The 17,039-nt window shown below is 42.8% G+C and overlaps 1 protein-coding gene across 1 annotated transcript in view; it reads right to left on the reverse strand.

Annotated features, from left to right (window-relative positions):
* MAL2 (mal, T-cell differentiation protein 2) overlaps positions 1 to 10,109 on the reverse strand; it is a 33,140-nt gene extending 23,031 nt beyond the window's left edge. Inside the window, exon 1 of the mRNA XM_010863413.1 lies at positions 9,902 to 10,109. Coding sequence (XP_010861715.1) covers positions 9,902 to 10,033 — 132 coding nt within the window. The 5' untranslated portion in view covers positions 10,034 to 10,109. The remainder of the gene's footprint in view (positions 1 to 9,901) is intronic.
* Positions 10,110 to 17,039: the final 6,930 nt, after the last annotated feature.

The raw sequence follows: 17,039 nt of genomic DNA on the forward strand, positions 1-17,039 counted from the left end.
TCAGAATCACAAAGGGGTTTGAGGCCCTCCAAAAGTTCAGAACACCTTATCTTCTTGATAATCTCTCCTATTTCAATGGATGCCGACCAATCGGGTTCCTGCACATGAAACAATATAGTTAAAGGACGTTTAACATGTTCAGACTATTTATCTTCTAGTGACTAGATCACCTATAACTCTGTTTTATATACAACATGTGTTCCAAAGAATGTTTTTAAGTGGAATATACTTCAGTCAACAGATACAATAACTGATAGATGTATTTACAAGGCAGCCCATAAAAGTGCAAAGTCATTCACGACATGACTGCAGTCCAGTGGAGATAGCACGGGGGAGACTCCTGTCAGCCTCTCCAAGCTCACCCTCTCCCCTGCGGTGCTCCTTTCCCTGCTGCTCTCTCTCTGCACTGCAGCCTCTGCCTCTCTTCCCCTGCATACAAAGAGGCCATCACACTGGTCCATGCTTCTGCCCAGCATGCTGCCTTGAGACTTTTTGTTGGATAACAAAACTCTGCTACCAAGTCTTAACAGAAAGACTTCCCTGACTGGTTGAAATCAGAGGCTCGCATGCATGTTTTGCCCACTGGATTGTGAGGTCAGAGTCGGCCACATTGCCTAAACATCTCTGTATGCTCAGAACCCAGGCCAGCACTTTATACTGAGGATGCTCAATTGCATTCTCTTTGAAATGAAGGAAACTCACCAGTGTGTTTAATAGATGGTTCTAGAGGACATTGCTCCAGAGGAGCAGCTTGAGACGCTGGGAACACACTGCTGTCTGGAGCTTGGCTCATTCCTTGGTACATGGTGGGTGTTCAAAAATAGGCATGAAGACTTGGGAAGCAGGAACATGTCCTTCTCAAATTTTAAGTTATTATTGGCAACACCCACAGCCTCGTACAAGATCTTAGGAGCCTAGGGTGGCAAGTTATGGGGAAGCTGGCACCTTTTGAAATCTAGCTCATGATACCTCTTTCAATCTTCTTTCTAATTCTTCATCTGAGCCCAAGATTTTATTCAGTTTACCTATTCTACTGCAATGGCCATGGGACGAGTGACCAAAGTAGTGCTTGTCTTGTGCCTTGCCCCATCCACCCTGGCTCCTCTCCATCAATCACCATCTGCCTTCTCACCATGCTGATTTCCATTCAAACTGTTCCTGGACTAGCCCTGGTACAGTTCTCAGAAGCAAACATTGTCAAGGTGTTTTGTTTGTTTTGTTTTTAATTGGGGAAAAAAAGGACAAATTCTGAGAAGCAACAAGAAATGACATCTACAGAAAAGACCTAATGCAAATGAGGATTTGCTATTTCAATTTACATTTGAAAGATTTAAAAATACATTTGACAGTGTCATCAAGAATTAGACTTTTTCCTTGTCCATCTGACCTAAACTTCCATTTTGGTTTCTCAAATAGCTGTTGCTGCTGCTGCTGCTGCTGCTAAGTCGCCCCAGTGGTGTCCGACTCTGTGCAACCCCATAGACGGCAGCCCACCAGGCTCCGCCGTCCCTGGGATTCTCCAGGTAAAAATACTGGAGTGGGTTGCCATTTACTAACCCTAAAATGGAAAGCCCATATTATAGGGAAGATGTATGTTCTGGCTCTTTTTTATTCTTATTTATAATTTCCCTTGATTTTTAAAATCTGTTTTTCATATGTTTATAGGTAGCAAGTTATCCTCCAGGTTAAAATGTTCATGCAGAAATACCAATGCTTTAGCATCAACAAGGACTGTACAAGTCATTGCCTCTTATCTTTCTTTTTATCCCCCTTCTTCTGAAAGCTATTACACAAAAGTTAGGAATGTCATCTCTGGTGACTATTCAAGGGCATGGCCCTTTTCATATAAAATAGGACACAGGAAAGTCAAGTAAACTATAAGCTCCTGAAGAAGAGTCATGACATTTTAGATGTTGGGCAATAATAACTGCTGGAGAAGGTGTGGAGAAAAAGGAACACTCCTACCCTGTTGTTGGGAATGTAAATTGGTACATCCACCATGGAGAAGAGAATGGAGGTTCCTTAAAAAACTAAAAATAGTGATACCATATAATCTAGCCATCCTACTCCTGGACAAATATCCTGAGAAAACCATATTTTGAAAAGATAAATGCACCCGAATATTCATTGCAGTATTATCAACAATCGCTAAGACACGGAATCTGTGTTCATTGACAGACAAATGGATAAAGAAGATGTGGTTAATACACACAATGGACTCAGCCATAAAAAGAATAAAATAATGCCATTTGCAGCAACATGGATGGACCTAGAGGTGATCGTACTAAGTGACGTAAGCCAGAAAGAGAAAGGTAAGTATCACATGATACTGCTTATATGTGGAATCTCAAAAACGCTAAAAATGAACTTACTTACAAAACAGAAATAGACTCACAGATGTAGAAAACAAACTTATGGTTACTAAATGGGAAAGTGTGGAGGGATAAATTAGGAGATTGGGATTAAAATATATATACTACTATACAAAACAGAGCATCAATAAGGACCTACTGCATAGCACAGGGAACTATACTCAATATCCTGTAATAACCTATAATGAAAGAGAATGTAAAAAAAAATATGTACACTGATATATGGAGAAGGACATGGCAACACACTCCACAATTCTTGCCTGGGAAATCCCATGGACAGAGAAGCTGATGTGCTACAGTCCATGGGGTCACAAAGAGTTGGCTATGACTTAGTGAGTAAACAACAGCAATAATACTTATATATATGTATAACTGAATCACTTTGCTGTTTGTATGAAACTAACACAACACTGTAAATCAACTATCTATATTTCAGTAAAAAATTTTTTTGTTTCCTCTCCAATGTTTTATTATAAAAAAAAATCATAAAGAAAAGAAGACTGAATTTTACAGTGAATACTTACAGCACCTAGATTTTTCCATTTAGTTTTTACTATTTTCTTTTCTTATTTTATTTTTTTTTAATTATGAAAGTATGATAACACATTTACAGGAGACTTGGAAGATACAGAACAAGGTTACATATAGTTCCACTATATATATATATCACAATTATTTTTTAAGTAGATAAATTAAGATTTTTAGTTGGAATTTCAATATCAAACTCTCAAAAATTAATAGCAAGAATATACAGAGAAGCAGAAGAATATAACAGACTGAAAAGCACTGTGAATGAATTCTATATGAAGAGTTATACAATTTTCACACAACAATATAAATAAAATTTTTTTTAATAAAATGTTTCCTTTCTTCTAGAAAGAAATTGGACAAGCCCCAAGCATCCAGTATTGCACATCGAACCTGGACTGGTGACTCGTTTCATACATGATATTATACATGTTTAATGCCATTATCCCAAATCTTCCCACCCTCTCCCTCTCCCACAGAGTCCATAAGACTGTTCTATACATCAGTGTCTCTTTTGCTGTCTTGTATACAGGGTTATTGTTACCATCTTTCTAAATTCCATATATATGTGTTAGTATACTGTATTGGTGTTTTTCTTTCTGGCTTACTTCACTCTGTATAATAGGCTCCAGTTTCATCCATCTCATTAGAACTGATTCAAATGAATTCTTTTTAATGGCTGAGTAATACTCCATCGTGTATATGTACCATAGCTTTCTTACCCATTTATCTGCTGTTGGGGCTGGTGCACTGGGATGACCCAGAGGGATGGTATGGGGAGGGAGGAGGGAGGAGGGTTCAGGATGGGGAACACATGTATACCTGTGGCGGATTCATTTTGATTTTTGGCAAAACCAATACAATATTGTAAAGTTTAAAAATAAAATAAAATTAAAAAAAAATAAAAACAACTAACTTGTTATTAAAAAAAAAAAAAGAAATTGGACAAGACTTTGAGCAGGCATACTTCAAAGCTGCCCTTCCCAGCTCCAGACAGTTTCTCTGAAATATTTTCACACACTCTTCAATGTGTCCTACAGAACAATCACACAGCGTTTGTTAAGTACCACACATGCAGTGGTACTGGGTACACCAGCCTGGCTCCTGTCCCTTGTCATTACACAGTCTTTCCTCTTCAGTTGTATCAATGCAGACACACTCCATCCCCGGCTCCTGCCACTAGGTACAACATTTCTATCGGACTCCACAAGACAAATCTCTCCTTTACCTTTTCCTTTGGAGCTCAAGGTCAAGGTTTTCAGCAACTTGGTTTAAAGTTTCCCATATTTCAGTTCTTCATATTTCTTAGGGAGCTGCCAATCAGGGCAAATGACTGCTGAAAATAATCTTTGGCAGGGGCTTTTTTTTTTCTCTTATGAAGTTTTAAAGACTCCTTTCTCATGGATAGAGATTCTCAACTCAGAGGCAACGGAAAAATCTTACCTAAGAATTAAAATCCTTTTAACACAATGGCACCCCACTCCAGCACTCTTGCCTGGAAAATCCCATGGACGGAGGAGTCTGGAAGGCTGCAGTCCATGGGGTCATTGAGGGTTGGACATGGCTGAGTGACTTCACTTTCACTTTTCACTTTCATGCACTGGAGAAGGAAATGGCAACCCACTCCAGTGTTCTTGCCTGGAGAATCCCAGGGACGGGGGAGCCTGGTGGGCTGCCGTCTATGGGGTCGCACAGAGTCGGACACGACTGAAGCAACTTAGCACCTACACAGGGAGATATACTCACAGATAGCCCCGTCTTCACCACTGCAGACACACAACGTCCCTTTGCAACCATTATCTATTTTCTGGGCAAGAGAGGAAAACTCTACACAGTGAAACATTTATGTGTTAGTCCATCTACAGTCAAAGCTGTGGGTTGAAAATAACCTGAAATCCTTGTCATAAATGTATCTGCATGACTGCACATGCCTGCTGCATAGCCCATCCCTCCCCATCGTCCTTTCATTAACATTTTGTTTTTCTGGTATAATTCCTCTGTGTTATATATTATACTCAAGTTTGGTCTAGGATCATTTCAGGCCACGTCACAACTTTACATCATGGTTGACCTTCTAAACATCAAGTCTGTGTCTCTTCTCTGCTTCTTTTCTTTGTCATACTTCTGGTTTGCATTATCCCTCATCCAAACTACTGCAGTAAGCCCCTTAGCTATCATCCCTGCCTTCAATCTCTCTGCATTATGACCAACCTTCACTACTCAAAGATTTCTACAACACAAGTCTGATCAAGTTTATCTCTGTCCTTCAGCAGCTCCCCATCACAGACAGAATAAATGTTATGCCTTGGCTGACCATTTCTCAGCAAACCACATCTTGAACTCTACCTGCCCTTTTTCCTTCCCTGCCACCTTCCCATGAGTCATGTAAAAAAACAAACATTGAAAAACACTAATTGTTGCCAGGACCTCTATGCCATGGTCTTTCTTGTCTCTGGGGTTTGCACATATTCTCGTTTCTATCTGGAATTCTCTTTCCCATTTTTTTTCTGTCTATTGAACCTCTACGCATACTTTCAGATTAAACTCAAACGTCACCGTCCCATTGAAGCTGCCTTATATGACCTTCCCAGTGGCCAGATGTACTCCACCCTGTTTTTAAACAGTACTTTTCATAGACCAATTTTATCACTTCAAACATAGCATTATAATTCTCTCCCGGCTTGTACTTCACTGTATAGGAATTTCTTTTGAGAGCAGGAGTTTGTTAATTGTCCTATTTTCAGGGCATAAAAGAAGGTGTGATACATAGCTAGTTCTTAATCATTTGTGGAATACATGAAAATTATTGTGGCATCCTAAACACTGCAGTTGGAAGCCTATGAGTAAGAGTCCTAGACTATCTCACATAAAGAGAGATGTTCAGGATTATCCTGGGGGAGTGCAGATGGTTTCCTAAACACTGAAACTGTGAGTTTCAGTGGATGATGATGGATGGCATCACTGATTCGATGGACTTGAGTCTGAGTGAACTCCAGGAGTTGGTGATGGACAGGGAGGCCTGGCGTGCTGCGATTCATGGGGTTGCAAAGAGTCGGACACAACTGACTGACTGAACTGAACTGAACTGAAACTGTGAAACACACTGAGTACGATAATGACCTTTACTATTTTCCATGTGTAATACATTCGTACTTCTGATCTTCTTGTGCATTATATTAATACAAGACAAGCTCATTAAGGACAAGAACCGAAAACAGCTTGCTCAACCCAAAAGTTCAGATGCTCCAATGGCATCTTCCTAAACAGACCTGCCTAGAGAGTGTTTTGCCTATAGTTCACTTTCCATGGTTGAGTCTTTATTCCCTGAATGGTAGTTATTTGGGGACATATCCTCTCAACCAGGTTACAAGCTCTTTCAGGTGAGGCAGGGTCTAAACATCTTTGTTCCTAGAATGATGTCTTGTACACAATAGATATTCACTAATTACCTGGTGAATAATTTGGAAAACATTAATTCAGGAACCACTGAATCAAAGCATTAGATTTTGAAAATGATAACTTTTGAAGGGTTCCCATCTTAAACTAAAAAGCTTTGCTTTGCAAAACTAACTTAGTATTAAACTCTTCATAGCAAGCACATGTTGGTAAGTACAGCTGAGTGCAAAATGCCAGAGGAGGACGACTTAGGTGTCTAAGAGTTGCACTATCTCCACCTGGGAACCCAGCACTATAAACTACTTTACCTGGTGTTTGGAGGCTGACAATACCTGTATCTTTTGAGTTATCTCCCCAACAACTGCCTTACACTTGAGAGACTGTGAATATGGTATAATAAGGTGAATTGAAATAAAATTATTGGAGCAAAGTTACTGCTTAGTGTGAGACATGAACTCCAATATCATGGTTTCATCAATGATTGATAGTCCAGCCCATCTTTGTCAGGTTTGGTTTTCAAGTGTTCAGTTTTGACAGCACTGGACATAAAGAAATTGCAAGGACAGGTAGATCTGATAAAAGGTCAAAATTAAGGGGTCTGGGCATATTTAGAAACCTCTCAGGAGCTCAAATAAGGCCTCCCCAGAAAGGAGATCATCAGTGTTTAGAACTACTTCTCACATTAATTTACAGAGAAATTTCTGAAGAGGAGCCAAGGGAGACTCAACAATTTCAAGGGATCAGAACATTAGAGGGAAATTAAGAAATCAAGGACCAAGGGTGCTTTAAAAATGTCTCCTTTGCTCATGTCTGTCCACACCTTCTCAGTGTGGACTTTCTAGATAGGAAGAGGGGACCAAGGTGGTCTCCATCTCAGCGCTCTTAAAGCACATAATCCAACAGCACTACGTGGTACATGATGAGGGTCAAGAAGGAGCTATACTTTGGTTCCAATGTGGTCTCTGCTTTCTCTAAGGTCACCAATTCCACTGAAATATTTTAGTCCTTTTATTTTTCGTGGGTTGGGTTGGGAAGGAGGGATGTTGCTATCACGTGAAAGGTAATGGGGGGCTCAGATTTAAACCTATCAAGATATTTGGCCATAACAAGTGAAAATTAAATGCAAGTGGCTTTCGGAAGTGATGCCGTTCTATCTAGATAAGGACCCTAGAAGTGCTTGTGGGATACGAAGCCAGAGGAAATGAAGAGACAAGAGGAAAGAGACTGGATATTTCTTGGATTGAAATATCCAGAAGTCTGGGACTTCTCCTGGAATGGAGTGAGGCAAAAGTTCTAGCAGGGAGAGAGGCTTCTTGTCAACAGAGTCCCATAAAGGTCTCCCTTGGTGGTTCTCAGCCAAGACTGCATTAGTACCTCTGAGGAGATTTTGACAAACCTCATGGACTTGAGGTGCTCCCCTAGAGAGTCTGATTTAATTAGTCTGGCCTAGGGACTATTTTGAAAATCTGCCTGAGCAATTAAGTATGGCGGAGTTGAGAACCACTGGGTTAGATAAATAAAGAGGATACTGGGGTGGGAGAGAGGAAATAGAATAAATCATTTTCCACTTTTTTCCCTCAGAATTAAGCAGAGTTTCCAGAAAGTGTCACATAAACTCAGGTGGTTCTTGAGATGGCATGTGATTTGATAGCACAGGGATAAGCCTTCTTTGCATATATATACATATATTTATGTCACATATGGTTACATATACATGTACCTGCTCTGCTCTGCTAAGTCATTTCATTCTTGTCCAACCCTTTGTGACCCCATGGACTGTAGCCTGCCAGGTTCCCCTGTTCACAGGATTCTTTGGCAAGAATACTGTAATGGGTTGCCATGCCCTCCTCCAGGGGATGCTCCCAAGCCAGGGATTGAATTTACATCTCCTACATTGACAGGCAGGTTCTTTACCACTAGCACCACCTGGGAAGCCTGTATATACATACATATGCATATATTTACAAGTATCTATTTGAATAAATATTAGAAAAATATAACCAGCATATCACATTTGAGAATTCATGTTTTTAATGCTTAGGATGAGGGTACGATAAGGTTCTGAAGTGCAGAAGGTAAATGCATTTAAGTGCACAATCTGTAAATTCTAGAACAAGTGGATATGGCAAAAATTTCTGACAGAGGTATGCAAACAACTGGAGTTTGAAGAATAGCAAACTCAATTGGCTCAAAACCTGTGAATTCTTTCTTGCCAGGCTTCACTGGTCTACACTGTCTCCCTTGGCCTAGCGGTGCAGACCGCACAAAGCCACCCTTTCCCGGCTCTTCTCACCTGGATGCCCGTCCCTCATCCCAAGGTATTCAGATACTTCCAAACCGGGCACAGACTCAAATCGGCCTCTTCCAGCCTCGCAGTCACGATCCGATTACTGATGTTAAAGCCTGGAACTTGTCTCCTTTTTCAGATTCAAATCTGAGCTAAAACCTAACTTAGGGTGCCTTAGCACAATAGGGCGGAAAACCAATGCTCACCAGGCGTCCCAGCCCCGCAAGCACAAAAGTGAAACCGAAGCGACCCAAATCCAGGTTATGCAAACGCAAAGGAGGGGGTTGAGGGGACGAAAGGAAAACTCCCCAAAGCGAGCAAACAAATCCCGCCTGCAGAAAAGGCGCCGACTCGCGAACGTTCCCCTCTGTATTTGCCGTTCTCAGGGCATGATGCAACCCCAGGTTGCCTAATTTATATTTGCACATTTTTCCTAGCGAGCTTCAAAACCTCCCAACTCCATAAAATGACGTTTTAAAAGTTCAAGTGTGCAGCCCAAAAAGCCTGCATGACAGGCCGGATAACTCGACGGTCACCTAAGCCCAAGGAACTGGGCTGAGTCTCAAGGTAGAGGAGGAAGGGAGAGGCGCAAAGGCAGGCAGCTAGGAACTTGACAGCCACGTCTGTACCTTTCCCCTACCAGCCTCAGTTCACTGGATTAGCTACTGCCAAGGGCAACCGTCTGTGCTTCACCTTTCCCCTGCTCTGCTTCTTGAGCCCTGCTCCTCTCACCGATCCAAAGGGCGCTCAGAGTGGCAAAACGAGAAAACTAAAACCCAAAAAAAAAGTGCCCAGGTCTTTAGCCTTCCTCCTCCTCTTTCTGGTACCTCCCGCCCCCGCTTTCCACATCCTGGCGGCCTCCTGGTCACTCAGTCATCGGCTACACCTTGCACCACCCAATAAAATGGCAGGTAGCAACAGGCGAGGCCTCCAGCCCCGCGCGCCTCCCACCCCGGGCAAGCCTCCTGGAGTCTCCGACGGTACCCCCAAACCCAAATAGCCCGTCTACTCTTCAAGTCCCCAATCCTCGGCCCCGCGAGGCCTCCTGATCGCTCTCCCGGGACCATTTCTGTCGCCAGCGGAGGAGCAGGTTGCCGCGTAACAGGTGCCAGGCGAGAGGGCCCGGGCGGTGGCGCCGCCGCCCAGATGCGGGCTGCGCTGGGCACCGGGAGGATCCCGGTAGGAGCGCCGGAGGAGGCCACGGCGGGGGGACGGGAGCCGGGGTACCACGCAGAGGGAGACAGCTCCCGGGGTTCAGGATGCGGCCGCCCGCCCTCGCCACCCAGGGCGCAACCCTCGCCCAGGCTGCCCCACTTACAATCTCCAGGCACACGAAGGCGCCGGAGTAGGTCCGCAGGATGTCGGGGCCGGCGGGCAGGGTGACCCGAGGCGCGGGGAAGGACATGGCGGGATTCGGGGGCGGCGGAACTGGTGCTCCGCCGGCCGACATGCTGCCGCTGCTGCGTCTCCGCGCGCCGCCACCTCCCTCCTCCCGCCTCCGCCTCCCGGGCTCCCGCCGCCGCCGCCGCTCGGGCCCGCCGGGTCCTGGCGCGCCGCTCTGGAGGGAGGGGGGCGTGGCCGCGCCGCCCTCGGCCAGGCCGGGCCCCGCCCCGTCACGTGGGCCCAGGTGAGCGCGCCTCCGCCACTGCGCCTGCGCGGGTCACGTGCACAGGTGCGGCGGCCACCTGGCCCGATTCTTCCGGCGCCCGTTCTCCCGGTCCCCTGTGCCACCCAGCGGCCAGCGCTCCTGGCTCCACTTCCCTACTCTTTATTTGCTCCCCTTAGTCTCCCTCCCCGTAGTTTCCACCTGTTTTCTTTCACCTGTCCCCCCAACTCTCACAGCTTCCCTATCCCACTTTCCTCAATGTAACTACAAATCAGGTCTTGGATCTGTGACTCAAGGTAAAATCAAGGTCATCAGTCACACCTGAAAAAGGGAGTGGATCAGTTTTAAATGGGACTCTTGTGGGATTTTAAAAACACCACTAGGACATTGTCGCCTGGTGGAGTCAGATGGGTCAGCGCCAACATCTGTTGGCGATGGATGTCGGGCAGGGAACCAGCTGCTTTGCATGCCAGTGGTGTGCTCATCTGTGGAATGGGGTTGAAGTTATCTGCTCTATATGGATGTCTGAATTACATGATACAACACGAAAATAGTAAACTCCAGGTAAGCGCTCTTTAAATGGTAGCTGGTAGGATGATGACTATTTTTCTAATTTTTACATATGCACACATCACACTGTTCTATAGACATGAAATTGCATAAGTTATATTTTCCACATAAAGCTTTACTTATTGGTTTCACCTGACTGAAACTTATGAATTGCTGTTTTTTTAAAAACTATTCATTTATTTATTTGGCTGCACCAGGTCCCAGTAGCAACCCACTCCAGTACTCTTGCCTGGAGAATCCCATGGACAGGGGAGCCTGGTGGGCTGCAGTCCATGGGGTCGCTAAGAGTTGGACACGACTGAGCGACTTCACTTTCACTTTTCACTTTCATGCATTGGAGAAGGAAATGGCAACCCGTTCCAGTGTTCTTGCCTGGAGAATCCGAGGGACAGGGGAGCCTGGTGGGCTGCTGTCTCTGGGGTCACACAGAGTCGGACACAACTGAAGCGACTTATCAGCAGCAGCAGCAGGTCCCAGTTGGGGCACCCGGGATCTTTCCTGCATCATGCAGGAACTTTCCTTGTTTTGCAGGAAATCTGTAGTTGCCCCAGGAGGTCTTATTTGCTGCAGAGTCATGTGGGATCTTAGTTCCTCCACCAGAGATCAAACCTAGGCCCCCTGTGTTACAAGGTGGCTTCTTAAACACTGGACTGCCAGAGAAGACCCTGCTGTTTTCTTTTAAACACTTAGAAGGATTTTTTTTTTTTTTTTAAGATTCTATGTATGGTTTGAATTCCCTGCCCCAATTTATCTCCATTTTATATTTGGCCTTTATGTCAATATTTTATAAGTAAAATAAATGAGAGGAGATAAATTTTCTCAAAGATCAGCTGAAGATAAGCAAAGCTACACACAGCAACATACAAACACATGTTGAGCAGGCTGAAAAAGTATTAGGCAAGATCATCAGACACTAATTGAATACTAATCTTGTCTGTCAGGTTTAGCCTTTGAGGAACCGTGTTTAATTGTATGCATTGGTCATCAGATTTTAGTCATTCTATCTCTTTATTATACTAATAAGCGAAACTCATAGGTGTGGTGGCAGCATCGGAGTAGAAACCATAAAACAGGGTGTGAGTGAAACCTTTTGTGTAGATCTTTTATCTTCCCACCTCTTCATGTCATCACTTCCTGATACTTAATGTGTGGCATTTATCTAATAGGAAATTTCATTGGTTTGATCAATGAACCCGCTTTGAGTTTTCAGGCTCAGGCTGTCAGGGAATGATCTTTCATGATTGTTTTATTTTATTTACTGCCAAACAGCTCTCAGTAAACACTTCAAGTATGTCCAAAAGGAAGACCTCTTCAAATTATTCATCATGAGGATGTGCAGCTATAGTGATGGACCCCCAAAATTTCAATGAATAAGCATAAAATTGGAAACGACTCTGGTGTTGGGAAAGACTGAGGGCAGGAGGAGAAGGCATCATTGACTCAATGGATGTGAGTTTAAGCAAACTCCAGGAGATGGTGAAGAACAGGGAAACCTGGGGTGCTGCAGCCCATGGCGTCTCAAAGAGTCGGACACAAATGAGTGAACAACAACAAAGCATAAAATGACTTTGAAGTTTCCAATATGCTCAGTGACTTAGAAGAGAGTCTTGATTGCGCTTGTTTAAAATTACCACCAAGGGGAAAACGTCATTGTGTCTCTTCTAGCACCCTCCTTGCTGTTCCATGCATCCCCTGCCATCCTGGACTATACCTGCTTTCTTCCTGCTTCCTCAATGACAAGCGGAATGAAAAACACATCATTGAGACCTCTTCTATTATTGTGACATATTATTTGCTAAAAAATGGATTCCTCCCTAGAATGGTTTTCTTCCCTCATGACCATGACCATGATCTGTTCACTCTTGATGACACCAGTTTCCTTCTAATGAAGGCAGCAGCTTTGGAAGCAAAGACAAGCACTCATCTCACCCCGGCCCCTCATCACTCTCTTCCTCCATACAGTTGACTGCGAGCTCTTCACACCTTCACTTTTCTGTTTTTCCGCATCCTGTTTCCCTGGTTTACTGATCCTCAACATCACCTTTACCTTGCTCACAGACTTCTTTTAGACCCCATGTTTTGGGATGTTATCCTTCACATTCATGACACTTTCAACAATTTTTTGCCTTACAACTTCTTGCTATCTTCAATGAGCTGAACCACACCTGAATCACACCTGGACCACCTTATTGCTTGGAATTTCACTCCTCTGTTTTCTTGAAGGTTGACATCTTCCATCCATCTAAGTCTTCTTTGTTTCTCAGTCCATTGACCTCTGGCCTTTCACTCCCTCCTAACTCTCTCATTCTGGCTTCCCTATCCATCTCGTGCTTATGGGAAGGTATTTTAGAGATGCTTGTGCTCGTCTCACATGTTGCCTCCCATTTTGTACTTTACTATAAATTTATCCACATGGCCATATATCCTGCTGTGTAGGTTAAACCTATCAGCTACATCTGCTCTCAGATTCTACTCTTAAGACTTTTGTTTCCATTATTAATTCATGTTATTTTGTCAGGGATTCCGAGGTGTCAATTTCTTCCACTGCCCCTCCCCCACTTCTCTCACTTATTATCCCATAGCTTCTTTCACTGTCTCCCATCTCTGTGCTTGGCACACGTGGACAATATGTTCAAAGTATGAAAACAAATTTAAGCCATTGCAACCTTCCCTACTTTCTCCTGCTTTACAAGGAGTTTTAGGATCTCTAACCAGTAATACTTGTTTCACAGGAAGCAGGACCATCCATCTATCCAGTTATCCAAGACAAACAGCAGGGTTTGTTTCCCTTGGTAGTCACATATTTAACCAGTTACAAGGTCTGGCAGTTCTACCATCTTATTCTCTAATAGTCATCTTTCCCTCTCTTGCATTTTCTACACTGCTCTCAGAATCATATCTAAACACAAAATTGATTGCAGTCATACCTCTACTTAAAACTCCTTCAGGATCCTCTACTGTCTCAGGGTCCATTTGAAATACCCCAGAATGCATTCAAGGTTTTTCTGGGATGTAGCTTCTGACGCATTCTCTGTCCTCCACCAGCTTTATTAATCCACCTACAGTTCCAAAAATTCTCTTGCCACCAGATCTTTACACATTCTCTTCCTTCTAGAGGAACAGCCGTTCTTCTTACCACTCCTCTGCTGCTGCTGCTGCTAAGTCACTTCAGTCGTGTCCAACTCTGTGTGACCCCAGAGATGGCAGCCCACTAGGCTCCCCCATCCCTGGGATTCTCCAGGCAAGAACACTGGAATGGGTTGCCATTTCCTTCTCCAATGCATGAAAGTGAAACGTGAAAGTGAAGTCGCTCAGTCGTGTCCGACTCTTAGCGACCCCATGGACTGCAGCCTACCAGACTCCTCCATCCATGGGATTTTCCAGGCAAGAGTCCTGGAGTGGGGTGCCATTGCCTTCTCCATATCACTCCTCTACTCCATAACTATTTTCAGGATAGTTCCTTTGGGTCCTAAGAGCCAATTCATTATGGCAGCATTTCTCTGGCTATTGAAGATTAGGTAGGATCACCTCCCATCTGTGTTTCCCTAACCTGTTGTGCTTACTGCACTTAAAACTCTTACTTCACTAAATGGGTATTGTTTATCTCATATTCCTTAGCTAGTGTTATGAAACAGGATACAAAACATTGAAAAGTTCAGTGGAAGCACCAAGAGACAAGGCACCCATCTCTCACTTCTATCAAGAATAAGAAAGCTCAGGAATGAGGATTTGGAAAGAGTGATTTGGGGAATTCATGCTGGGAGCCGCATTGCACTCTATCCCTCCTCCATCGCCTCTCCCAGCACGCAGGAAGTAGGTGAGCTTTATTCACATTACATAACAGGGGCTCAAGTAATATCAGCTGACCACGTAAACTCTGCATCTACATTTCTCTGCTTCATAACCATTACTCTCCCCCCTATTTTCCTGTTTCAAAAGAAGCATTTCTATCTCTATCACAGCTTTTCATTATTTCCCCTTTGTAATTCATTTAGGGAATTAATCCATTAATTTTCTCTTCTTTCTTTCCAGTTTTCAGTTTCTACTTTACACTTGATCTTTCTCCATCTATGAAGATATCCAAATTTCCCTCATCATCAAAACAGCAACAACACTTGACTTCTGCCCCTGAAAGAATAACCAGGACTGGATTTACCTTCCTGGCTTAAACAGCTAAAAACCAAACAAAATATGTGAAACACAGGTTTTCAGACATTGCATATCAAGTCATGCAGAATAGTGAGCCCGAGAGATGGGAAAGAAATGACAGGAGCCCTGTAATTTTCTCAGCTTATTGACTTTCCAGCAAAGGGGAAGAAAGACCCTGGTGAAGTACAGCTGTCTCTATCATCTCTATGAGTTGAGTTGGTACATCTGAGAATTTGAAGGGAGGGAGGTGCAGAGAGAACTAGGGTTCACAGAGCACTAAAGAGGAAAGAGTTGCATATAGAAAACGCTTAGAAGGTCAGCAAAGGGTCCCCTTAAATCTTCAGACGAATATTTATCAGCAAATAAAAGTAACTTATCTGAGTTGAAGGAAGAAGCATTCCAAAGGAGCAGAGGATTAATCTCAGGAATTCACACAGGGACAGGAATAGTTTATGTGTCCACAATCCAGAGTGTAATGTTGCCTAATTAATGGCTTAGTGGTATAGAATCTGCCTGCCAATGCAGGAGATACAGGTTCTACCCCTGGGTTGGGAAGATCCCCTGGAGCAGAAAATGGCAACCCACTCCATTATCCTTGCCTGGAGAATCCCATGGACAGAAGAGCCGACAGTCAGTGGGGTTGTACGAAGTCGGACATGACTGCATGACTGAGCATGCATGGATAGAGTATTCTGATAAGCGTTGCCTTAGTACTGGGGCAAAGTCAACTTTAGACAGCAGGCTGCTCTGGTCTTCCCTTACAAAGATTTTTAAAAAGCCTCAAAATGCTCAGACCATTTTCAATTAGCTGAATCACAGACCAAGCAAAAATATTGAGGAATACAAAATGTCCAGTACCCAATAAGATAAGGTTCACAATGTCTGGCATCCAATTAAAAATTACCAGGCATGCAAAGAAGCAAAAAATTTGAATCATAATGAAGATAGCAATCAACCACAATCAACAGACCAAGAAATGATATAGATGACTGTGTTGTGGAAAAAACATTGGCAGTTATTATAAATGTATTCCATATTTTTAAAAATATAGAATGAAATTGAGCATGTCATGTAAAAAGGACCCAGGTTGAACCTCTAGACATGGTATCAATGTCTGAGATGAAAAAAAAAGAAATTCTGCAGAGGATTAGCACTGGGTCAAACACAGAAGAAAATATCAGTTAAAATGAAGACAGAAAATAAAATGGAAACATACAGAGCAAAAAAAAAGACTAAAAAAGTGAACAACATAGTGAGTAGTGGGATATTTGCAAATGTTTTACTATACCTGTAATTACAGTTTCAGAAGGAGGAGAGAGAAAAAAATTTTATAGAAACAATAGCTGAAATTTTTCCAAATTTTAGCTAAACTATATCCACAGATCTAATTCATTCAGTGAACCTCAGGAATTAAAAACATGAAAAAATCCACAAGAAAGACACATCTTAATCAAATTTCTTACCAACAATACTAAAATTTTCAAAGTAACCAGTATAAAAGACACATGACATGCAGAGAAACAAAGAATGCAACAAACGTCTCATTGGAAACAATGCAAGCAAGGAGTAGAACAGCACTTACAAACTACTAGGAGAAAAAAAGAAAAGGAAAAACTGTCAACCTAAAATTCTGTTTGCAGAAAAATGCCTTTCAATAATATAATAAGCACATCATAATAAAAGCAATCAGAAGACAACTTGGGAGCTATATTAATATCATACTAAATAGGTTTCAATGCCAAAATTTTTTACCAGAACCGTTATTTACCAGAGTGTTATTTAATAATGATAGAAGAGTCATTTTATTATGAGGACTTAAAAACTCCTAGTATTTGTGCACTTTATAACAGAGTTTTGAAAATAAGTGATACGAAAATAATAGAATACAAGGAGAAATAGAGAAATCCACAATTAGAGTCAGCTGTCTCATTACTCCTCTCTCAATAATAGATGAATACATTAAATTCTTGGAGAAGGAAATGGCAATCCACTCCAGTATTCTTGCCTGGAGAATCCCATAGACAGAGGAGCCTCATGGGCGACAGTCCATGGGGTTGCAAAGAGTCTGACACAACTGATAGATTAACACACAAATTAAATTCTAGGTAAACCACAAATTTCTCATAACTCT

Source organism: Bison bison, unplaced genomic scaffold (assembly GCF_000754665.1).
Source record: "Bison bison bison isolate TAMUID 2011002044 unplaced genomic scaffold, Bison_UMD1.0 scf7180017864491, whole genome shotgun sequence".
NCBI lineage: Eukaryota > Metazoa > Chordata > Mammalia > Artiodactyla > Bovidae > Bison > Bison bison.